Source organism: Tasmannia lanceolata, unplaced genomic scaffold (assembly GCF_043159265.1).
Source record: "Tasmannia lanceolata isolate RefF3 unplaced genomic scaffold, GAP_Taslan_0.1 ptg000037l, whole genome shotgun sequence".
Classification (NCBI taxonomy): domain Eukaryota; kingdom Viridiplantae; phylum Streptophyta; class Magnoliopsida; order Canellales; family Winteraceae; genus Tasmannia; species Tasmannia lanceolata.
The window spans coordinates 14,415,926-14,442,259 of record NW_027518714.1 but is presented as its reverse complement, the minus strand read 5'-3'; the positions used below and the strand labels follow the sequence as shown (position 1 = coordinate 14,442,259).

At 37.7% G+C, this 26,334-nt stretch overlaps 1 protein-coding gene and 1 pseudogene across 2 annotated transcripts; both read left to right on the top strand.

Annotated features, from left to right (window-relative positions):
* LOC143861259 (beta-glucosidase 18-like) overlaps positions 1-9,212 on the top strand; it is a 46,174-nt pseudogene extending 36,962 nt beyond the window's left edge.
* Positions 9,213-13,765: 4,553 nt separating this feature from the next.
* Positions 13,766-21,828, top strand: LOC143860692 (beta-glucosidase 18-like). 2 transcript variants are annotated; one of them, XM_077371471.1, is made up of 12 exons: positions 13,766-13,891; positions 15,384-15,450; positions 15,569-15,627; positions 16,264-16,339; positions 16,413-16,487; positions 16,591-16,678; positions 16,772-17,024; positions 17,840-17,955; positions 18,475-18,724; positions 19,247-19,349; positions 20,242-20,350; positions 21,368-21,828. In XM_077371471.1, exons 1-12 carry the CDS (start codon positions 13,772-13,774, stop codon positions 21,585-21,587), a joined length of 1,536 nt encoding a protein of 511 aa, XP_077227586.1. In that variant the 5' UTR covers positions 13,766-13,771; the 3' UTR covers positions 21,588-21,828. The 2 variants fall into 2 exon arrangements, with proteins under 2 accessions (XP_077227586.1, XP_077227587.1); XM_077371472.1 differs by lacking the exons at positions 13,766-13,891; positions 15,384-15,450; positions 15,569-15,627 and adding an exon at positions 15,986-16,175.
* Positions 21,829-26,334: the final 4,506 nt, after the last annotated feature.

Below are 26,334 nucleotides of genomic sequence, written 5' to 3'. Positions count from 1 at the left end.
TTGAGCTCAAGCTCACGAATATGTTCCAACGTTCAAGCTCACAATCCTTTTCCTCATTATATATATATTCGGAAATTAAACTGTTCCTACGCTCGACAGATTCTCGAGTGCAGAAAAGAAGTGTGGGCCCACATTTTCTGGGGGATCCAAAACATTCATTTGATGGTATGTGCCAAAAAAACAGCTCCATTGGATCATATTAGGGTGTTCATTTATGGAGAAAAAAAATGGACAGATACTGTTTGTCAAAAAATCGACCAATTTTTCCCTCCACAAATGGAAGGGTTAGTATGATCCAATCGAGTTGGTTTTTTGTGGACACCCTATCTATGGATAGGGCCCATCAAATGAGTGTTTTGGATCCCAAAAAAAATGTGGGCCCACACTATTTCTTCACTTGAGCGCAAATAAGCTTATCTGCGCTAGAGCGCAAGATCAGTAAGCCCGTGTGTGTGTGTGTGTGTGTTTATATAAAAATATTTATTTTGCGGATTTTTCTTGTATTAAGGTGAAACAAGGTGGCTCTATTGGGATTGTGATGAGCACCAGCTGGTATGAATCACTTCGAAATATCCCAACCGATCGCTTGGCTGCTCAACGATATCTAGCTTTTGACATTGCTTGGTAAGCAGTGCATGCATCCAAAAAAAAAAAGGAAAACAAATAGTAAATTTTGCATCATTTAATTGTTATGAGACATGGTAACCAATTTTCACTTTGGCCCTCTTTGGATTGCAGGAAAAATATTTCTCAAGGCTTCGTTTCTATTGACATAAAATGGACGTAAAACAAATTTTAACCCATTTTCTCCACTTAAAAATGGATGTAAAAAGGGGCGAAAATAAGTTTTATGTCCATTTTAAGTATGTAGCACTCTGTCATGATAAATTGCACTAGAAATTTTTTTCTACATTTTAGAAGCAAATAATAAATTTAGGGATATAATTATAATTTGGAAAATGAAATGGAATTTTTATTTCTACTTTTTATGTCCATTTTATATATGTAGTACTCTGTCATGATAATTTCATATCAACAATTTATTCATTATTTGTAACTGCAGGTTTTTGGATCCTATAATTTACGGCGATTATCCTCCCGAAATGCGTGAGCTCTTGGGTTCAAGATTACCAACGTTTTCATCCGAAGATAGAACAAAGTTACAAAATATGGCCTTAAGAATCTGACAACCGATTGTGAGTCCAATACACCTTAGTCCCTATTTGTTTAAGATTATGACAACCTATAGTGAGTGCTAAACTAATTATTGGACTAAGATTCAAACTTAATTTTGAGTCCAATAAGTGGTTTGGCATTCAAAACTGGTTGTCATAATCCTGAACAAACATGGCCTTAAGAATCTGACAACCGATTGTGACTCCAATAATCGGTATTGGAGTCACAATCGGTTTTCAGAATCTTAAGACCCTGTTCGTTTAAGATTATGACAACTAATTGTGAGCCTAAAACCAAGGGAAAAAATTGTACTAGAAATTTTTTCCCTACATTTTAGAGGCAAATAATAAATTTAGGGATATCATTATAATTTGGAAAATCAAAATGGAATTTTTATTTCCACATTTTATGTCCATTTTATATATGTAGCACTCTGTCATGATAATTTCATATCAATAATTTATTCATTATTTGTAACTGCAGGTTTTTGGATCCTATAATTTACGGCGATTATCCTCCCGAAATGCGTGAGATCTTGGGTTCAAGATTACCAACATTTTCATCCGAAGATAGAACAAAGTTACAAAATAAGTTGGACTTTATTGGAATTAATCATTACTCGTCTCTCTACGTCAAAGATTGCATGTTTTTCCCATGCCAATCAAACGCTTCTGAAGGGGATATGTTCGCAATGAGCACTGGAGAAAGAAATGGAATCCCTATTGGAACTCCGGTAATCTTTTCAACAAAAAAAATAAATCTAGAAATTTATTAATAAGTACAAGGTTGTGTAAAGCTGCCAAAGAGAGTGGCGATGCCATACGCAAAAAGGAATAGACTCATAATCTTGAACAAACAAGGCCTTAAGATTCTGACATCCGATTGTGACTCCAATACCGATTATTTGACTCATTTTTTAGTCCAATAATCGGTATTGGAGTCACAATCGGTTGTTAGAATCTTGAACAAACAGATTGTGAGCCTAAAGCCAATTATTGGGCTCAATTGAACACAATTTCCAATAATTGGTTTTGGACACACAATCGTTTGTCATAATCTTTAATGAACAGGGCCTAAAGAAACAGGGCTTCACAGTTCACTTTGTTAATCGATTTGCGTGAAGAAACCATTTAAATGCCATGATTATATTGGTGCAGACGGCAATGCCGGGTCTCTACGTGGTTCCGCATGGTATGGAAAAGATAGTAATGTACATGATGGAAAGATACAACAATACCCCAATGTTTATCACAGAAAATGGTAAGACACAAAAATACATATGTACAAATACTTAGCAGTATAAGTAATATAAAACTGTCCGTAACTTGTTACATACTTCAACTGTAGGGTATCCACAACAAAGCAGTCCCTAACTTGTGTAGACGCCCCATTTTGACCGAACCTTAATTTTCAAAATCGAATAAAATTCCGAAGTCAAGCAGATGCCTTAAAGCCAACTTGAGTCTCGAAAGATTGATCCTTGTGTAAATTCGGGAAGGCAAAAGAGGGGCATATCATCAAAGTAAAGGAGTGCCAATGCTAGTTCCCATTTGAAAAATAGAAGAATTTATGCCCTATTTCCTATCCCAAACCACCCCATTTAGGATGAAAGAGAGTGAGAAATACACTAGTAGGGGCTGTCCAGAGCAAGGATAAGGGGTGCAAATGTATCATTTCCCTTTGCATGAGATGTGGGTTACCCATGAGAGAAAAGGGGGGTCAAATATATCATATCCCTTTGGGTCTGTTTTGCCCAGCCACCCCCCTTTTGTGCAAAGGAGTAGTTATAAATGCATTAGGAGGTGGCTGTCCCAGGGAAATGGAGGGGGTGTGTCGAATGTCTCATTTCCTCTTTAAAAGAGAAAACGAATTAGGGTTTAGAGGGAGCCCCATTTTTCAAAAAAAAAAAAAGGGGAGAGGAGGGCAGCCGCATAGCAGAGGCAGAGAGAGGGATCGAGAGGGAGGAGAGAAACAGAGAAGGGAAGAAGGGGGTCTTGGGGAGCTATCGTCTCCGGAACCATCTCCGGGCGGAGCTCCGCTCGGTCACCACCTCCATCCCATTTTTGCAACCCAACTCCACCGACCTCCACCCTCACCACCTCATCTTTAAATCCTAACCCATTTCAGCCGGCCAACTCCATCCCACCACCTGCAACACCCAAACCCATTTCCACCTTCAAACCCACCCGATTCTGATCGACCACCACCATCTTCCTCCTCATCTACAATCCAAGCTACCACCATCTATCCCACCTTCTTCTATCTCCCACCTCCATCACTTCCGACCACCCAAAATCCTTCCACCACCAAACCCTTTTCCCTCAGCCACCACCTCCACTACAAACCCATTTCAAAACTCCTTCTCCATTTCGGAAAATCACAGTAGAGAGGAAGGAGAGAAAACAGAGAAGAGGGGAGGAGAAGAGCAAGCCATCCATCAACCAACTCCGGCCGGCCGCAGACTCTATCTTCTCCGGTGGGAAATCCCCATCTCCACAGCCACCATCTTCTTCATCTTCATCTTCTTCTTCTTCTTCTTCTTCTTCTTCTTCTTTTCTCTTCTCAAAATTCCACCCAAAATTTTCCACCGCCATCAAAACCATCTTCTCCGGTCGGATTCTCACCGGAATCCGGCAATACCTCTTCCATCCTCTCCTCACAGCCACCATCATCTCCATCTTCTCCTCCATTTTTCTCTTATTCTGCAAAATCCAAAATCCCAAAACCCAACCGAGCTTCATCCAAATCCTAAACTTCGCCCAGATCTGTCTCCACCTCCACCATCTCCGTTAAATCCGACCCACCCCTAGCATCAACCCAAACTCACCTCTGCCATCCCCATCATCTTCTTCATTTGATTAAACCCACTCCAATCAGACCCCCATGTAACCCCATTAAAACCGACCAAATCCCATCTCTCTGCCAAAACTCCATTAAATCTGTCCGGCCACCTCCCTAAAAATCTGACCAAACCCCCTTGATCCCGATCATCTTCGCTCGCCCAAACCTTCTTTAAATCGACTCTCTGTTTTTTCATCTCAAGCTTTGGAAGTTTTTTTATTTTTTCTCATTTTATTGCAACAAGAAGGGAAGAGCGTCATCGTCGCATAGATTTGATTCTTGTCTCTGATCGTCACCATTTCAACAGGTAATCTTATCACCCTCTCTGTAGATCATGTTTTAAAAAAATTTATTCACCATTAGGGCCTGTTTGGATGCCGAGAAAATCTTGATTTGGATCTCTCACATCCGTAGCCCATTGGCATGATGATCTGGATCCAGATCAGATCTCTCATATTTGCAGCCCATTTGGCTTTGTGATTTGGATATGGATCAGATCTGTGATGTGAATCCGAATCAAATTCTTTAATTCGAATTTATCATATATGCGGCCCATATTTTTACGCTATGCTTTGGATGTTAATTTGACTCTTGAATGCAAGATGGCAAATCTTATTTTCTGTGATGAACGGATGGTGGAGGGATGTATGCTTAACTGATGTAGGAAATCAGGTTATTACTCTACTCCATGTCATGAGTATGAGTATCATCTGATTTCACAGGAGACCCCGTGTCGAGGGTTTGATTGTATGTATTATTTGATCTCGTTTCGTTGCCCCATGTCGAGGGTATAAACAGACGATTCATTTGATTTCACGTTGGTATTCTATCATATGATAGATGGTTGTTTATCTTTTGAATTAATTGGTTGTGAGGTATTCACCTGTATTCCTAATTGAATGTGTTTTGGGCCTTCATCTCGGATGGCTTTAATGAGGCTACTCGGAGCCCCCCTTTTCTTTTTATCTTTACCCCTGTGAATTTTGGTATCGATATTCGGATTTATTTAGGATTTTCTTGAGCAAACCCTTGTCATCGTGATTTTCCATTAGAGCTTAAGTTTTTCACAAGTGTTTGACATTTCCATTAATTTTTGAGAATTTTCCTCTTGGGGTTTCGGCGATGACGGAATGTTTCTTGAGCCAGCCCCTTACCCTTCTTATCATTTTTCCCATCTTAGGGTGTTCACAGGGTTTGAGGGGTTTCTTTCTTTCCGGGACTATTCTTCGTACGTTCCTCGGGATCCTTTTTGGGTTTCGGGATTCCATCGATTTTGGGAACACTTCTCTTAGGTTCGGCGATGATGGAACGTTTCTTGAGCCAACATCTTCCCTTCCTGCCTTAGAGTCTTCGTAAGTCAAGGGATTCTCTCCTCTTAGAGTATTTAGCCAGTTAGGACCGTCCCTAAGTGGCTGATCGTTTAGTAGATCTTTTTGTAGAGTTTTTATCTGTCCCCTTTTGATTAGAAGTTTACCCTTAGGGTTATAAGCTTTTCATCTATCGTTTGTTTAGGCTTTCCCTCGCGAGTCAGGTATCGTCTCATTTGGAGATTGATTAGGGCTCGTTAGTTTTGTTTTCGTCTCTTCGAGATTGTTCTTTTCTTTGGGATTTTAGTTCCCCCTGTTTTGATTTTTCCCCCTTAGGATTTAGGGATCCCGTTTCCCTCTAAATTACTCTACCGCGATATGGTGGGTAAGGAGGCTCTTCTATCGGATCCCCTTTAACCGAAGGGTGTTAACACACTTTTAATCGTCAAAAATATAAAAGCACTTCAAAAACATTCAATACATTTAAAACTCAAAAACATTAGAAATTTAAAACATAAAAAACATTTAAAAACCTTAAAAAATTTAAAGTGTTGAGTGTTTTAGAAATAGTAATTGAGAGAGTTCGTTTCGAACTAAGTTGGCTTGATCCTCTCTCACGAGGTACGTAGTGCAGCTTGGGATCTTCATCCCAAGTCCAGCCAAACTTTGTAAATAAATGCTTTAACTCTTTTTCTTCAAAACCTTGTTTTCAACAAGATCTTCCTCTAGAGTTAGGAGTTTGTCCTAGATAGAGAGTTTTAGAGTTAGGAGTTTGTCTTTGATTTGTTGTGTGTTTTGTTTGTATTTGTGTTAGAGTTAGGAGTCTGTTACGCCTCCGTCCGGTCAGTTGGCGATTCACATCGTCGACTGATGACTAGGTCTAAGATGCGTTAGTGATCCCATTGTTTTTCTTAGGACGCACAGCCTAGTTACACATAGGTTGTGGGAACCACCTGCATTAGGTTATGGCTAACCTGCATTTAGTTAGGGCATATATGGTGTCCTAAAATCCACAATCCACTGGAATTTAAATAATTCCACAAGAAGCTTTAAAAACTAGTTCGGTCTTTTAGGCCGAGTCTAGGATAGAGGTCCAGGTGTCTTAGGCATCATAGCTTAGAATAGGTGCGAAGAACTACGTTGCCTTGATTCTCGTGGAGGCGGGGATACGTAGGCTTCTTTGGATGAACACCAGACCATCCGAGGACTCGGGCTAAATCGTTTAGAGTCTTAGGATTTGTTGTGTTGTTATATTGTATATTTTGTAGTTTTTCTTACTTTCTTGTGCAGATCCTATACCTTTAGCTATAGCTTGCATGTGTTTGCACATCAGAACTTAGACACCCATTAGGCATGTCACTCATAACCTAGCTATGCTTAGGTGACACATCTTTCATTTTATTTTATGTGTGCTTATTATCTTTATCCTCAGGAAATGCATGCTTAGGTAGACGACTCCTGATGATTGTTCCCATTTCACATGATTTTAGCTCAAAACTCTTCAAGGTTAATAATAAATGGCATAAGAGACCAAGTGTTCGCACTCGGGCGAATTGAAGGCGCTCTTCAGACCTTCTCCATTCGTCATCAGGCACGGACCTTTTGTATCTCTGGTTATCCATTGCAAACAGAGCATTTGTTTTGGTTCCATGGCGCATCCATGGATGGCGACTATGAGTTATTTTCAGATATATCTTGGTTTCGAGCCCTGGCTCCGGATCAGGATGTATCTCTTTCTTTTTATATCGCCAGTCATGCTATGTTGTGAGGGTGACAACCGTTTCGAGAGTTCCCTGGCAGAGCTCTCCTTCACTTTATGGAGATCTAGAGGATGTCAGGGACCCGTTCCCTCACCGTCCTCGGATCGGGGTCCACACTTGTTACATACGTTCCCAACTTACTCAATGACCGGCAAAGAGTAGAATACCTACGCTCTTAGTTGGCTTCTCTAAACGTTGCCATGAGGTATTTTATCATAAATTAATACATCTACACATCTTTTTTTACTTGTACCTTTAAAAACATAACGACAATTCCTAATTGTGATCTGGATCATTAACGGATCCTAGACCACTAGTTGGGTCCAATTCGATTAGTATGGATCTGAAGAGGGTCCATAAGGCCGAAAATGGGGCCCAAGCCCATGATTATCAGTCTGGGACAGTCCATGCCCAATGAAACCATAATCTAATAGAAATTTTCACTAATTTTGGATTCTTTGATTGATTTCAAAGAGCCCTAATAATAAATGGCCCTATCAATGGCTATGGTATATTATACAAGCCATGCATAATCAAATATTTGAATATAAATTGTAGGGTAGATAAAAATGATTGTTTATATGTTACTTTAATTTGGATGGTAAAAAACTAACACTTGCAAAAATTAGTGAATCCTTTGAAGTGGATTGATCCGAAAAAAATGCAAGATATATATGTCTTAGTGAAAGTGCTTTTCACATAACAAAACCTTGATTTGACCTTGAAAGGGGTTAACAAATTGAGTCTAGTCTTTCAGAGTGAAATTAAAGTAAAACAGGCGAGTAACAATACAAATAAATAAAGGAAATATAAAATTTTAGATCTTCCCCTTAACAGAGTAACAAAGGAAAGTCATTACTGTGAAATCAATCTCGACAATATGGTGGTGATTTTGCTCTGCCAAACTATTTTGCCCTCGAGTATGAAGGCATGAAATCTAATGAGTAATTCCCGATTATTGTAATATAGTGGTTAATTTTTTATATTTGTCACCCCAATTGTTGGAATTCTAAGCTAGACCACTTGACCGTCCACTATCTTGGAACTTGCTGCATGGATGGAGCTTGCCATGCCCCTTCTCCATTAAACTTTGCCACATTGGGACTTACTACATTGAGGCTTGTAACATTGACTTGCTACTTTCGAACCTACTACATCGGGATTTTGCTATATTGAAATCTGTTCTCCGTAGCCCATTGTTCGCGTTATAAAGGGGCGAATGCGTACTGCAGAGGGGGTGACAATATCATCACCCCTACTTTATTTATGTTTATACTTGATAAATTTATGTTTTATATTTGATAGTGTAGCGGTTGCTTAGGAATTTTAATAAATTCAAAGTCTTTTGAGTAGTACAAGTTGGGAATTATTCTCTGTGTTTCGCATCAAGAGAACAACTTTCTTCTCTTAAAACTCATCTTCTCCATCCGTCTAGTTAGGTTCATTCTAACACTAGTCAATCTAGAGGAACTTGACTTTATGATCAAATATGTTCTCAACACGAGTTTTAAAATGAAGATATGCATCCATTACATCATATTTCTAAACAAGTGCACATAGCCAAGTAAATTTATAGAAATCATCAATCAAATGCCTGTATAACTTGTATCTATTGGAAGATGTAATACGACTAGGGCCCCAAATGTCAAAAAAGTAACTATAAAGGAAAAATAAACTTATTATTGGACAACACAAATGGGATTCAGTGACATCCCAATATAACACAAGGAACAAAAGGAGCCACGATTATTCTTGAAGACTGGTAGGGTGACCAAGATTCTGGTTCCAAAGATCCTTAGAGACACGTTCAGTAACAATTGCACTGCTACAGAGACCTATGATATAAGTCATTGTTACTCACTCCTCAGGGGAAGATATTCCCAGAGTGTATCCCCTTCACCACATGGACATTAGGGTGGAACTCAAAGAATGCATCATTATCCACACAAAATTTTCAAACTTAGTAATACTATGACTATATATGGAGAATATTGTGAAGATTAAATTTAGCAGATACAATGTGAAGAGCAGAAGAGCCAACATGAGAGATAAGCCAATCATGTCCATTACTGACGTGAATCCGATCATGGCTGTTACATTCAGAGGGCCAGGAGATGATGTGAGATAGGGAGTGTGATGATTCAAAAAACAACTAATAGCCAAGAAGTGGAAGACCAACTAAAGGTGGAACAAACTAGAGTGTAGCAATGGCCGCTGCCTCAAGAACAGAACAATGACCCTAAACCGAGGACCAAGCAAACTTGTAACCAAATACATAGATGAAATAGAATATGAACAACTGTTGGAGTATTTAAAAAAACATTAGAAAGTCACTCATGTGAACGTGTAAATCACCACCGACTCTCTCATAGAGTCCTTTTGTTTTTTATGCTTATCTCTTAGGTTGAGTTTGTCTTTTATTGGAGTTTGTCTCTTAGGATTTGATTATATATATATCTTGATAGTTACCAAGTTGAGAAAACTACCGGATAGTTAAAAGAGTAATCTCTTTTGTTGCTTTCACGTTTTGCACAGTGAATTGACGTTCCAAAATTTTCTTGTGTATCTCACATATTCTCATAGCATATTTCTCTCTCGTTAATTCTAATAGTATTTCTTCTTCAAATTAACCGAAGAAGGTTTACAACTTATTTTTTTCATATCGAAGTTTATGGGTTCAAGTCTCAAGAGCAACTTTAATGTTATAAGTCTCCCATGATTGAATATATGTTTATCAAGTGGTAGGAGAGGGGCAATGAGGATGGGAAAGGGAGAGAATTGAGAGGGCATGAGTGAGGACAGTGTGTGAAGTGGCTGAAAAAACAAGGAAAAGAAAAACTTTATTTAACAAAGAGTTTTCGTTTTCATTATTTTCCAGTCACTTGGGCACCATCTTCTCACTCATGCCCTCTCAATTCTCTCCCTCTCTTACTCTTGCTATCCCTCTCTCAATTCTACGAACATATGGTACGCAGTTTGGTCATTGTAAACTCGAGCCACTGTAATGCTCAGAACACTTGTCCTACACATGAATATCACAGCAACGATCTTCTATAGATCGTAATAAACCCAAAATTCAGGGGATTTCATCAAGGATTTGCAAATTCCTCAAATACCACCATAATAGTCATAAACCCAAAATTTATTTTACCTAAATCTTCAAACCCAAAGGATCAAAATAAATCCCATTTACACTTGGAAGGTTACCTAAATCTTCAAACCCTAAGGAGCCAAAATGTCGTCTAAATTTTCAATCCCTAAGATCCAATAATCACATTAACGAGCGCCGGGTGTTTTTTAGCCTTTCCACCTGCGGTCATACAAAGAGTATAATCTGTATTTTACCGAGATTTTATACGTTTTAAGCCCGTATCGTCCCTTATTTTTCTAAAAGTGCTGTACGGACCATACTATATTATGATCCAAACCGTCCATGTGATGGGCCATAATTTAAATCGATTGTGCCCAAAAAATCATTTCCATTGGATGATACTAGCCCTCAAATCTATAGAGGTTTATATAATATGCAGTTCATTATAGATTGGAGGGATGGGATCATCCTATGGAAATAATTTTTTGGGCACAACCTATTTACATTATGGCCCATCATATGAACGGTTTGGGTCATAATATAGTATTGTCCATATAGTACTTTTAGAAAATAAGGGCCGATACGGGATTAAAACGTAAAAAATCTCGGTAAAATATAGATTATACTTATAAAACCATATCTGTATGTAGTTTTTAACGGTGGAAATATAAAACTGCCGGAAAAGACTTACACTTTGACATTAAACAATCGATATTCCAGCGGTCATAAACAAACCGCCGGTATTAACGGGTCTTTAGCTGTGCTTTTTCATAGCCATCGGTAACTGTCCACCAGTAAAAGTGACATTTTTTATAGTAGACGAATCAATTGGATTGTGCCCTAAAAGATGCATCCATGAAAAGTTACGTGGAAGCTTTCCAACTCTATAAATAGAATAAATCACGGAAAAAAAATACTTGGAAAAATTTACTCCCCGCCATTTCTAACTCTCATTTTTCAAGTGCTCATTTTGACTTATACCATACTAGTATTATTCATTTCACTTATTTTTGAGCCCTTGATTCATTGTGATTTTCATAGAGTGTAGTAGTTGATTCACAAGAGTGTGTTGGGCATTGTATCCTAGGAGCAGAGATTCTAAGAGGGGATTGTAGCCATTGATTTTTTGGGCATTGTATCCTAGGTCACATTTTTGGGCACTTGATTTGTTGTGATTTTGATAGACTGCAGCCGTTGATTCACAGGACTGTGTCCGGCATTGCATCTAAGGGGTAGAGATTCCAAGACCCACCTACATATTGATTTTGGATATAATCTATTTGTTGAGGAATTTACCGTCTTAATGACAGTACCTTAAATGGTGTGTTTTGCCATTTAATTTTATTATTGTCATACTTTATTACTCCATCATTGTAGCCCAATGGACACAACACTCATCAACATCTTGCTAGCACACCTCTCTTTTTAACTATTAAATAGTTATACATACAATTAAATTTATGTATAGTTATTAAATACCTCGCAAATGTAAATTTTATAGTTATTAAATAGCTTACAAATGTAAATTTTCATATGGATGTTAAATACTTTACTTCTTTTAGCTCGAGCTCTATTTTTAGCTCATTCAAACTTAGACATAAACACACATTATTTTGCATAATAATGTTTGCACATGGTGCGGGTGGGCCATCTTCTTCTTACTCGTTAATAAACTAATTGCGGCTTTCTTATTCGTTAAAAACACTTCTAAATCAGAAATTGGTTTTGAAAATAAAGACTGAAGTGAATAATTTCTATTTCACAAAAAAAAAAGAAAAAAGACTGAAGTGAAAATAACTGACGATTTGGTCATTTTCATGGTGTTTTAGGTGTTTGTTCGGATTTGAGCTCTGTTCCTTGTCTTCTCATGCACATGTGGCCACAGAGAACCCCTTTTTACAAGGGAGATGATATTTTTACCCATCTGCAGTAGGCATTCTCCCCCCTTTAACCTGATTTGACGTCAAAAAGCTTTTAACGTGATTTTTGACGATAAATCACGTTAAATCACGTTTTAATGTGATTTTTTATGTTAAAGTTGCCTACTGTTCACGTTAAAAGCTTTTTGACGTCAAATCACATTAAAAAGGAGCAAATGCATACTGCAGAGGGGTGAAAATATCATCTCCCTTTTATTATTTTTACAGAACAGGATTCCATTTTGCTAACAGCCCTCTGCCTTAATAAACTATTTTTTGCACCACAAACACGAGCTTACCTAGAAAAAATGGATGACTTTTACCACTAACTGGTAGTTGAGCTTCTACCATTCAAAACCTTGGTAAGAGAAGGATCCCTAGTCATCTTTTGCACACAAAGAACTCATGAAGCTAACATGTAAAGATTAAAAGCAATTTTCCATTAATCGTCCATTTAGTTGAAAAGCTTGGCAATTGAGCCTTATTCTTGTCGCAGATTTCTACCATTAGATTAGGTCAATAACCTTGCTGGAGAAACAGCAGCAATATTTATCCTTTAACTAGCGTGTCAAACTAGAAAGCTTCCGAATTAAGACAGGAGCTCTTAAACAAGCAAATCTCGGAATCCTAAGGTCCCGTTTGACCAGTCTTCTTGATGGAAGCGGCTTCGAATTTATAATGTGTGAGTGCATGTGAAGTCAAGAATTTTTCAAAAATTATAGTGGGGTCCACTTAACTTGATGATCTAGACCGATCATTTGTCGGTCCACAACATCAAAAGGTTGTAACCCGTAGATCATCTCCATAGGAAGATCCTAACCCTCTCGTCTATAGAGGTATTAGTTACATTGTAGCCCAATAAATGAACAGTTTAGATCATCCTATTAAGTTGGTCCACTGTACTTTCTGAAAAATACCGGACTTAACGCGCACAAACCATATAAAATCTCTAATTAAAAATAGATTTAAGGAATGATTAATGCTTATATAGGGTGTGTCCTTATTGTAAGACAATGTGGCAACCCCACTATGGCATAGTGGGTCCAACCTTTGATTGATCCGAGCCATCCATTTGATAGGCCTCCGTTTAAGGGCGAAAAATCTCTCCAATCAGGCAATCCTAACATCCAATAACTTGTATTTTTTGTCATTGAATGTGAACTGTTGCCTATATCTTTTTAACCGTCCATGTTTGACAAATAACATACACATTACTTAACCTTTTGATTTGATGTTTGGGTTGTAGGAGATCCAAAGTAAGGCCCATAAAGTAGACGGTTCAGATCGATTGAGGGTTGGGGCCCCTATGAAGTCACATCCTACTAAAGCATTTCTTTTATAATATTATCTGTGACCCTTGTTATTTTATTTAAAAGATACATTTTATGTTGAAATAACGGTTATGTATAAACCTAACGGAAACATGCAGTGCCAAGGACTATGGTTAAGGACGTCCTCAGGTTAGAACCTTCCTTTGTGGAAAGATAATCCAAAGAGAAAAGAATATACATATTTTCCAGACTACGATGGCTAGGTGAAATTCAAAATGACCGGGCAACGTTAAAAAAAATTAACTTTTTTTCTATATAAACTCCTTATCTAGGTCTCATAAACTTGTATCTTTCTTTCCCTCGATAGAGGTTGTAAAAGAAAAACAAGTGTCATAGAAATTTGAAGATGAAGGGCTTCTCTATTCTGCTGTTTCTTCATCTATTCTTCTCTTCCGTTACATGTTTCGTTAACCGTGACCAATTTCCTCCCGACTTTCTATTTGGAACTTCAACCTCTTCTTTCCAGGTAGGAATTACTGATGCAATCTAAAGATGCATGGATTCTCTCATTCATTTGTGAAGTATATATGTATGTATAGTTAATGTTCATGTATTTTCATGTTATTTTCAATCTCTTTCTTATGTAGCATAGAATGTACATATCAAGAGATTGACTAAGTGGACAGTCTGTCCAGATCACTGCTAATGATCAATTTTTGGTAGGGGTGCAACTCATCGAATTTTGGGAAATCGGGTTGAGCTTTTACAGTAAAATTGGTCGGCTTCCGGTTGATTCCAATTCATTTTTTAGTGAAAGCAAAACCCAAACTCGCCCAAATTGCACCCCTAATTTTTGGGTCCCACATACATTTGACCTCCTATGTCTTGGGGCTCACGCCTCTTTTCCAATACAATTTGCCCCAGTGCAGAAATAATAATAATAATAATAGAGAAAAGATACGTGTAGCTAACTTAACTACACCGATGGCTTAAAATACAGTGGGCCCACATTGTTTGGGTGATCCAAACCATTCATTTGGTCGGCCCTCACATAGATAGGGTGTGTTCAAAAAATCAGCTCCATCGGATGATCCCAACCCTTCAAACTGTGGAGGCAAAAATGGATAGATTTGTGAAGGTTTTTACACGTCCATTTTTCCCTCCACTAATCGTAGGGTTGGGATGATCTAATGGAGCTGATTTTTTGGGCACACCCTATCTATATGAGGGCCCATCAAATGAATGGTTTGTATCACAGAAACAATGTAAGGCCCACTGTATTTTAAGGTGTCGGTGTAGCTAAGTCGTAGCTACACTTTTCTCATAATAATAATGGGGGCCACATGAGGGCATGTATGTGTAATTGAGAGCATTGATTTTGAACAAATTGCCTGAGGTGACCTATATAGTCATGGTCCCATGATGAAATGGACATCCCGAGTATTACAAAAACCACCCGTTAAGCTTTTCTATTTTTTTTTATCTTTTTTGTCCCGTTTTTGTTGCTATATTTGCTTTCGATGTGAAATAGGTGTAAAACAAATTTTACTCCCATTTTAAAGTGGAACTGTGGAAGAATAGATGTAAAATATGTTTTACTCCCATTTTAATTAGCCGTTTAAACGATTTCTTGGTTTAATCCTAAGCAAGGCTTGATAAGGATCGTGAGGCCGGGATCATCTGATCGGGGTGATATCAACACCAATGGGCCCAATAAAGTGGCTGTTAGGAAAGAGACTAACACACTGACATCATGGTCTGAAATTAAGAGGCACGTGGCGTGCACGTGATAGAAATTTGAATCTAATAAATAAATGGTAGGTGGAGGGTCGATTTTGGATGTAGAAATGGATAGCGAAATTCACTTTTGATGAATCTTATATGGGTCGAGTCAAGATGGACGGTGGTGGAAAGTGGGCCCCACTTTCAGTTAATTAATAGGAAGTGGTATAGATGTTGGCTAAAAACATTACAATATAGAATTTTAACGTTTGAATTTCATGTATTTACATTTCCAGATTGAAGGTGCATATTTAGAAGGTAATAAAGGTCTGAGCAATTGGGATGTTTTCTCTCATATTCCAGGTACTTTTTTCCCTTTCTTCTATATATACAGTAATCTAGACTGTTACAAACCCATTTTTTTTTATTGGAAGATCATTTGATATCTTCTTCTCTTTCCTGTTTTTATTAAATGGATCAGGAAAAATCAAGGATGGAAGCAATGCAGATGTTGCTGACGACCATTACCATCTCTACATGGTATAAATTCCAAGCATTTTCTAGGAATTTAATTTCCTTTTTACAATCAGTTGTAGACTTTTGGATTAGATATGGAAGATCATTTGAGTCGTCACTGGTTAGAAACGATGGATATTTTATGTTATCTGAACCCAATGATTTTGTACTCTCATAAGAGAGGCCCGACTATCAAGTACCGTCACAGCAGTACCACCCTTGATATTTGATCCAATAGCAGCGCACTTTTTAAGAGGCTGCTGTTGGATCAAATATCAAGGATAGTGCTTCCATTGTACCTACCACCTTCACGGGACTTGCTAGTCGGAGCTGTAATATCTTATGTCGGCAATCAGTAATCACCTTTGGGCAAAAGAGATCTTCTAAGTTATTATAGGAGCAACTGAGATGCACGGCCAAGGGACCCATGTAGAGCTCCACCAAATACAAAAAATGAGCACTAGCTAACAGAAGACTCTTTTTTTATAAAAAATAACTTATAAGATTTATCTCTCTGCCTTGAACTCTTGAGTTAGACAACTTATGCAGTTTTGCATTTGTTAATCTAAGATGTATGTTATCAAATCCACATTTTTTATTCATTTTATGTAGAAAATCAGATTGAAAAATTCTGATTTAGACCATTGAATATATGAACAGGAAGATGTCCAGTTAATGCATTCCCTTGGAGTAAATTCCTACAGATTCTCCATTTCATGGTCAAGAATCCTCCCAAGTGAGTTGTAGTAATCTTCTGGTTAATTTCTATTTCTTAACAAAGATTCTACCCTAAGCCTAAAATTATTCAGGGGGGAGATTTGGGGAGATTAATTCAGTGGGAATTGAGTTTTACAACAATCTTATAGACGCCCTCTTACTCAAAGGTAATTTACTTTTATATTTTGCTGGAGTACAAATATACACACATACATGTATGTATATGTTGATATATTCATTTAGTCTTATATAATTATTTTACTTTAATAGGGATACAACCATTTGTCACATTAAGCCACTACGATATTCCTCAAGAACTCGAAGACCGATATGGGGCGTGGTTGAGCTCACAGATACAGTAAGTGTTTCTACTTCATCTCCATTTCTGTTTCTATATATTGTCATTAACCTTGATTCCTTAATTTTTTTTTCTTTTCTAAATAATTTGCAGGGAAGATTTCGGATATTATGCAGAGGTTTGTTTCAAGGCTTTTGGTGATAGGGTTAAATACTGGACCACCTTCAATGAGCCAAACCCCATGATCTCATCGGGTTACCGTAAAGGAACATTCCCGCCTGGCCATTGTTCAAAACCTTTTGGTGACTGCCCAACCGGCAACTCTGAGATTGAGCCATACATTGCAGCCCATAATGTAATATTATCCCATGCTACCGCAGCCGATATTTACAGGAAAAGATATCAGGTATACAATTTTGTCCAAATATGATGTTATTTGGAAAGATTTTATATAATATAAATATATATGTGATTTAGAATTATTATTTTTGAAGGTATATATGAGATTTAGATGTGATTTAAATAGAATAATTAATGAAAAACAAAAATACTCCCAAATATATAAAAATATTTATGCTATGATTTTTATAATAGGATGTAACATCATGTAGACGGTACCCTTGTAATGTAGCCTTCTTACAAGGGCATTACTGTCAGGTACTGACAGTAATACCCAAGGTTGCCAAGGCGGGAATCGAAAGTGGGATTCGATTCGGAATTCAAAAGCGGGAATCGAAGGCTCCTGTGATGGTTGGAAGCGGGAATCGTGGGTTTGCCAGAGAGTCAACGGGGATTCGCTGGGGATTCGTCGGGGATTCGCTGAGAGTCACTGGGGAGTTGGGATTCGCAGGGAATCGCCTAGGAATCGAGGTTTTCATAAATTGGGAATCGGGGTTCCCCAGAATTGGGGATTCGAATCGAATCACGGCTCGGATTCGCGATTCGGGGATTCGCGAATCCCCAACTCCAAGTACGAATCCTGCTTCTCTGGTAATGCCCTTGTAAGAAGGCTACATTACAGGGGTATCGTATACATGATGTTACATCTCTATCTTTATATGGCACTAATGCCTTTGTAAGAGGGCTATATTACAGTGGTATCATACACCTGATATTAGTATATTACATCCTATTATTTAGTAGGGACAGTTTCTATATATATGCTACAGTCCTACAGAATTTGTAAGTGTTGAAATTATTGTGATTTTTGTTTGTACTAAGGTGAAACAAGATGGCTCTATTGGGATTGTGATGAGCACCTACTGGTATGAACCACTTCGAAATATCCCAGCTGATCGTTCTGCTGCTCAACGATATCTAGCTTTCGACATTGCCTGGTAAGCAACACATGGATCCAAAGAAAAATAGTAAATTCCGCATCATTTAATTTTTTATGCGACATGGGAACCTAATTTCACTTAGACCCCGTTTGGATTGAAGGAAAAATGTTTCTTGAGGCTCCCTATGTATTTTTTTGACGTAAAATGGATGTAGAACAAATTTTTCCACTTTAAAATGGGCATAAATTTTGTTTTACTCCCATTTTCTGTACAAAGCCAAGGAAAGAGATTTCCTATAATTTTTTCCCACATTTTAGAGCCAAATAATAAATGTTAGGGATATCATTATAAATTAAGTCCCCACAAATATTCCATTGAATATTTTTTCATGGTTGCCAAACACGCCCCACAAACTACTACTACTATTATTATTATTTAATTACCATGATCAACATAATTATTTATCATCATCATCATCAATTCATCATCATCATCATCATCATCATCATCATCAGTGTAGCACGTACTATCATGATAATTTCTTATCAATAATTTATTTATTATTTGTATTTGCAGGTTTTTGGATCCTATAATTTATGGCAATTATCCTCCCGAAATGCGCGAGATCCTGGGTTCAAGACTACCGACGTTTTCATCTGAAGATAGAAGAAAATTACAAAATAAGTTGGATTTTATTGGAATTAACCATTACTCAACTCTCTATGTCAAAGATTGCATGTTTTTCCCATGTCAAGCAAACGCTTCTGAAGGGGATATGTTCGCATTGCGTACCGGAGAAAGAGATGGAATCCCTATCGGAACTCCGGTAATTTTTTCAGCTACAAAAAAATTAGTGTAGAAATTTATTTTTAAGTACAATTTTTGTGTAAAAATTAAAAATGCCCCTGAAATGTCATGGATTTGAATAAAAAAAAAAAAAAAACTAAGGATAATTAGGCTACATACTCGAGTTTAAGAGCCTTGTAAATTCACCTACTTTTAATTTTAAAATGACGAAAATAGCAATGGAATGTTTAACTGTGATTGTGGAACCCAACTAGCCTCTCTCTTGTCGAAAGAATTTCTTCTCCTTTTACCTCATTTGAACATTATGGCCTTTTAGGCCCTGTTGGTTTTGGATTTTGAGAATTGATTTTGAGTCCAAAATGGATTATTAGACTCAAAATTGAGTATTGATTTTGAGTCCAAAGCTTACCATTGGATTGCGTTTAATTTTTAGTTCAATAAGGTGAACGTTTAGGTCTTTAAATCAAGGTGAACTTTTAATATCTGTCTCTCTCTCTAGAAGAAGAAGAAACCATTTAAATCCCATGGTATTTTCTTGCAGACGGCAATGACAACCTTCTATGTGGTTCCTCAAGGTATGGAAAAGATGGTGATGTACATGATGGAAAGATACAACAATACACCGCTGTTTATCACAGAAAACGGTAAGAGACAAAAATACATACATATGTATATATAATATTACAAAAGAAATTATATAATGAAAGGCCTTATAAACACATAAAGTGTGTTGAGGATTTAGGGTATAATATGGCTTACCAGACTTCTGTTGAGGAACAGAAAAAACAAACAAACAGCATTAGTGTAACCTTTTATAAATCAAAACATGTCCGTCCAATACACCATTTAATGTAGTAAAGACGCCCTTTAAGAAAAAAGCCATTCAAAAGACGTTACAGATGGCATCCCAACAGCCACAACGTTCAGGAACGGCGTGGTTATTCGTAAATAACGGCGGCGTTATTTACCCAATTATTTGACATTCCAATAAGCTGGTTTACCTAATAATGTCGGCGTTCTTTTTGAAGAACGGCGAACATAAAGGTAATGTTTTGACGGACAAAATTTAAAATTTAGGGGGAAGGGAAAAACCTTGAATCACACGCGCGGCCAGCTGCGCCGGGCCGGGCAGCGGGCATGTGGTATAGCCAAAAGCCCACTAGATTCACTCGGTGGCTCATGCACGTAGGCCCCATTTTTCCTCTTCTCATTCACAAAGCTAAAGAAGTGAAAAGCTATATAAACCCATGAAGCTTTTCACCACTTTTCAATACGGGACTATTCGCTTTTGTGAAGGAAGTGAGCAAACTCATTTTTCAAAACCAAAGTGGCTTCTTTTTGTAAACGAGACAACTTTGTAAAATACCAATAAAGGGCCACTTTTGTATTAAAATACCAACAAAGTGAACCGTTGTTGGATCAAACATCAAGGGCGGTACCCCACCCCTACCGTATAGTTGTAAGGCCTTTCACCATATAAAAACTCAATATTTTAATATAAAAATATCCCTCATTTGTTATAAACTTCACTTGCAGGGTATCCACAAGAAAGCAATCCTGATGTTTCCGTGAAAGACTTACTCAATGACACCCAAAGAGTAGAATACCTACGAAGCTACTTGGCTTCCCTAACCGTTGCCATGAGGTATTTTAATCTCTCTCTCTCTCTCTCTCTCTCTCTCTCTCACACACACACACACACACACACACACACACACACACACATATATATATATATATATATATATATATATATATATATATATATAGAGAGAGAGAGAGAGAGAGAGAGAGAGAGAGAGGGTGTGCCCAAAAAATCAGCTCAATAGGATAATCCCAACCCTATGAACTGTGGAGGCAAAAATGGACGTGTATAACCTGCACAAATCAGTCCATTTTTTGCCTCCACAGTTCATAGGGTTCGGATGTTCTTATCGAGCTGATTTTTTGGGCACACCCTATCTATGTGAGGGCCCATCAAATGAATGCTTTGGATCACTCAATCAATATGGCCCCAACTGTTATTTTAAGGTAGGGAGCAGATAAGCTATCTACTCCAGGGAGTACCTTCTGTTTTCTCATATATATATATATATATATATATATATATATACATCTTTTTTTACATAAGGATAATTTCCTAATTGTGATCAGATCATAATTGGATCCAGGCGGTCCAAAGATATCCCAGACCACTAGTTGGGCCCAATTCGATTAATATGGGCCCGGGAGGGTCCATAGAGCTGAATTGGTGCCCAAACCCAGGGATTACTGGTCTGGGACAGTCTATGCCCATTGGCACGGTAATCCAATGGAGATTTTCATGATTCTTAATTTGATTCTTTAACTGATTACAGAGAGCCCTAATAATGAGTGTCTATATAGAACAGTCAAGGGAAAAACATAGAAGGATCTCCAGATAGGTTTGGAAATATATAAATTTATATAATCTAGACTAGTATCCTAATATATCCTAGTTGCTTAATCTAGTACTACGAAATCCAACGGTCGTATTAAGCAACTAGAATATATTAGTATAGTACAGTATCCGTTGATTAATCTAACCGACACAGGCCTCTATTACACACATAAGTAAAGTATATATCGTTGGTTATGTCATTTTTTGCATGGGTTAGCATCTAATATACATTAGTGATTGCAGGCAAGGAGCTGATGTGAGGGGTTACTTCGTATGGTCTATCATTGACAATTTTGAATGGCTTAATGGGTATTCACTACGCTTTGGGCTTTATTATGTGGACTATGATACCTTGAAGAGAAGCCCAAAACTATCTGCCCAATGGTACAAACAATTTCTCCAAGGTTCGAAGATATTAAAAGAGAAAAGCGATGGTCAGAAATTGGGACATCTAGTTTCCTAGTCTACATTTCCTAGCCTGCATATCTGAATTTGTTTATTGATATTAGTATGTAGTGAATAAGAAGGCATAGAAGGTTGTATATTGTATTGTGATGTGTCAGTCGTACAAATTCATATTGTATTCTTACGTATTTCTTCTTTCATCACGTGGGTGTCTTATATAACACAAGAAATTATATGAGACAAGAAAGGCTGTAAAAATATTTACCATATATAAAACTTATTTGTTATGTTCATCTCTCCATTTGCATGTCCTCCATGTGTTGGAAACTTTGGATTGAGTAAGCTTGGGTTATTTGCAAAATCATGAATAATTAACCTAACAATAATCATTCGGACGGGCAATCAGAGAGAGAGAGAGAGAGAGAGAGAGAGAGACCTAGTGCTAAAAGGCAACCAAACATGGGATGGGACCAAAATTTAACTAACTCTCCCACATAACTCCCAGGAACAAAGAAAACCCGGCAACCAAACAGAGCAACACATTAGATTTATCTGATTCATAAAAAAATATTGTGTTCTTACATCAAGTATGGAAACAATAAAAAATAAGGTAATACTTAGAAAAAGATAAAGAGGATAAATAACGAGGATATGAGATTAAGTCTTTGTATATAATTGGATAATATATGATGAAAATAATCTATAACTATATTGGAATTCTAAAATGAGTGAGGCTTTTACAAGTGTTGTGTATGATGTTTTTGGAAGGACTTTAATTCTACACAAGCATGTTTGAATATTATACAACCAAAATGAGTCTTATCAGTACATATTATACAAGCATATAGAATGAAATATCTGAATACAAGCAAATGAGTCATACCATGATCGCTTCCCTTTGGGGGCAAGGCAATCACATTTCATGGTTCGATCGCAATGCTTGTTGTCACTTGACTCGATGTATATCGATCATCTTCACATGGTATAGTGTACTTTGCAGTCGCACTTTGTCACAAAGTCTCTTCATGGCCCAAGATGCGGTGGTTACTCCAGGGTTAATTATATACATTTGAATTAGATCTATATAATGGATTCTCAGTCAATTCAATCGCACCAAGTCCTCTTGATGTAGTTAGGTGCAACCGACGGTTACAGTAACTACTAAATTTTAATGCAACTCAAGATGTTGTGGCTACTCTCATGTTGCCTTGATATCCTCCTTTCTGTGATATAATAAAAGAGCCAAAATTGACATTTTTACTCAATGCCATATGCTAGTGGGTCAATTCTGATTCTCACAAGTTCTTTCTAAGGATGAACTGACCATACTGCAAGTATACGAGAATTAATATTCCATACAATGTTGATATTAACTAAGCAATTTGTAATCACCTCACTGAACCTAATCACACAGGTCACATACATACAGTTCGTCAAATAATCAATACACATGTCAATTCATAGTAAAATCCATCAGTGAGCCTTGCAAAAACATCTAGTTTGCACACATTAAGGGCTTGTCATTCGCTTTAGGTATCATATGCCCATGATGAAAGCCTCATTCCTTGAGCTATAACCCTTGGTTTGACCGAGGAGGTCTTTATCTAGTAAAAAAATCAAAGACGTTAGGTCAATGGTGCACCTGAGGGGTCCCAGAATTAACTTTTAATCTTAAAAATTAACTCAAGATACTAAAATTCACCATGAGCCTTCAATTATGTACTATGGGCCTAATTAATCAACTTTTTTTTACAGAGAAGCGACTCTGGTCCCAAAGAATCAATTCCGATTCCCAAATTCCGGATTCAATTCTAGAGAATTAATTCCAGTCCCAGAGAATCAACTCGGGTTCCAGAAAATCGATTCGAGTTCCAAAAATTAATTCTGGCCGGGCCTTAGAATTGATTATTGGGCTCCAAACAGTTCAAGTTTAATTCCACCCCTTAAAGCAAAGTCCATAAAGGTACTATTGTAAAATGAGGAATGATAGAATGAAGGGCACCCTTGCAAAAATCAGCTTAAAGGGCGTCCTTATTGGTTGATTTGTACGAAGTCAACACGGTTCCCACTTTTTTAGGCACCATCCACTTTTTTCGGGCCACACTTTGCAGAAATCAACCAGTAGGGGCCCTTCATTCTATCATTTCTCTTGTAAAATACCCCCGAGATTCTCCAATATTACTTTTCTCACCTAGTTCGACAGTAAAACCAGATAGAGTGAAATTAGAAAACTATATGTAATAAGTTTTTGAAATGGGAAATGATAAATGCGCTCCTTTTCATCACATGGGACACCCAACTGCAGTGTACGTGGCAATCAAATCCGTGAAATCCTTCTGACATGAAGTACATCAGCCCCTCTGCAGCCATTGACACACTGCTGCTGGGTGTCCCAAGTGATGAAAAGGGGTGCATTTATCATTTCCCTTTTGAAATATCCTTTACGTCTTTTGTCTTAGGGTGGCCCCAAAGGCAAAGGAGAAGCACTTAATGACCAAGCCAGAAGAGGTGGCAGCAATTCCACGGCCTCATCACCAGGCCACCGGTTACTGAAATCCGGCTTGCCATCAACGATCAGCAACGGCTCGACCCACAAAAAAGAGCTTCTTTTTTATTTTAGTCACCATCCACTCCCTCCGATTTATGTGCATCCTTAAATCCACACCATAGAAGGGTCGATCGGTCACCCATGGTTCGATGTGTGTATATATATATGGTAAGGACACCGATTCTTCACCGTCGTAACCAAATTATCATATTATTGTCCTAGGCCAACAAGAATAGCTTCTTTTAGAACATGTTCGAGAGGATTTAGAATCAAGCACTGGCCTTGAGGCAATAGATCTGCTACTACCTGAAACAACCAATTACTCCAAAAGCTTAAGCTGTTAGAGGTGTTATTTATCAATTTCAACAAGAATAGCTTCTTTTAGAACATGTTCGAGAGGATTTTCAGTGAGCAACGAAACCAACCAAGGATAAGTGAATTGTGAATTGTTATTTTGATAGGCTGCGTCGATCACCAAGGGCTCACTAGTGTTCGCAAACCCAAGATTATGGATGGACGGATCCTATCTATTTAATTTTAAGGCACAACAAATGAATGGTTTGCTACTCTTAGTACGCCCATGATATAAAAACTCAAATGTTAAATTGGAAAACTATTTATAAAAAGAATTAAAGAACCTTCTTTTAAATTGCTAAAACACAACGACACCCTTCTCACTTCCCTTTGGAGATTTTATATTGTCTGGGCGTAAAGTCCAATATTTTTCAAAAAATACAGTGGGACCCACTTCGTAGGATGATCCGAACCGCTCATTTGTTGGAAATAAATAGGCTACATCCCATAAATCATCAACACAGGATGATCCCAACCCTCCGATCTAAAGAGGGGATGATCCTAACCTCTACAGATCGGACGGTTAGATCATCCCCTGAAGATGATTTTCAAGATACAGCTTATTTATGTCCTGGCCCAACAAATTATCAATTTGTATCATCCTATGAAGTGGGCCCCACTGTTCTTTTTGAAAAATACTGGACTTTAGGCCCACACCATATAAAATCTCCTTGCCTAGTTGGACATTGAGTGAATATACAAAGCACCTTCTCAGAATTGGGCTATTTCTATCTTTGTTCATCCAATTGACCAGATTCCATCGTTATCCATTTGAAGAAAAAATAAAAAAAAATCAACCTAGTATTTGGTATGAGTCTCATCACAATCACCATCGATCCCATCCCATTTCTTGGCGTCCCACACAAACAACATGAAGACCATTGCAAGGTAATTAATTTCCGATGACTTTAGCTTACCCGAACAAATGTTAAAGTGGTAAAGCTCCCCCTTTCTTTGATTTTCTTCTTTCGGTGATAAACTGATATGGATCCTTCAAACACCACGTTTCACCTACCAAAAAATTGGATGACTTTAACCTTCCTTACTGGTAGTTGCAGCAAGTCAATAAAGAATTTGAGGCAAAAAAACTTGCTAACGCAGAGATATTTCCTATAATACGTAATGTTCAAAAGAATTCCCAATGGTATAGTCAAAATGTTTTAACTTTTTGAAAAATATTTGTAGTCAATATGTTTAACTACTCTGGGAAAAATATTTTCCCAAAATCCTCAAATTCTACACCAAACTCTCTTTGAACTAGAAGTGCTACGGCACCAATACAGTGGGGCCCACATTGTTTGAGTGATGCAGACCATCCATTTTATGGGCATGACATAGATAGGGTTTGACCAAAAAAATCAACTCCATAGGATCATCCCAACGCTTCGATATGTGGAGGTTAAAATGGACGGGTATAAACCTCCACATATCTTTCCATTTTTAAGCTCCACAAATCGAAAGGTTAGGATGATCCTGTGGAGCTGATTTTCTGGGCACATCGTTTCAATGCGAGGGCCTATCAAATGAATGATTTGGATCATCTAAAAAATTGGCCCCCTGTATTTTGGGCCGACGGAGTAGATATGTTATCTACTCTATAGAGTAAAACTCCTCTCTCTTTCTTAGTTGGTTCCTCAATTGATTGTGCTTATCTATCTATCTATTATAATATTTAAAACTCCTCTCTTTCTTTCTTGGCTTTGTAAAATATTTGAGTTCTTACTAGAATATAATAAAGAGGAAGAGGGGTTACTGTTCACGGCTGATGTGGACAGTCCCTCCTCCTGCCATGTTGGTATTCCTGTCCTACCTGTCGTTGAGAATTTCAAACGTTGCATCCTCTCACAAGCCTTGCCTTTTCAAAATAAGCGTTTAGAATACTCATCCTTATGGTCCGTTAAAA

What these genes read in the sequence shown, in the direction of transcription:
- LOC143860692 (XM_077371471.1), top strand. Translation starts at nt 13,772, where the DNA reads ATGAAGGGCTTCTCTATTCTGCTGTTTCTTCATCTATTCTTCTCTTCC. An exon ending in AGACGCCCTCTTACTCAAAG is followed by an intron (nt 16,488 to 16,590) that starts GTAATTTACTTT and finishes TTACTTTAATAG; the next exon opens with GGATACAACCATTTGTCACA. An exon ending in GAATCCCTATCGGAACTCCG is followed by an intron (nt 18,725 to 19,246) that starts GTAATTTTTTCA and finishes ATTTTCTTGCAG; the next exon opens with ACGGCAATGACAACCTTCTA.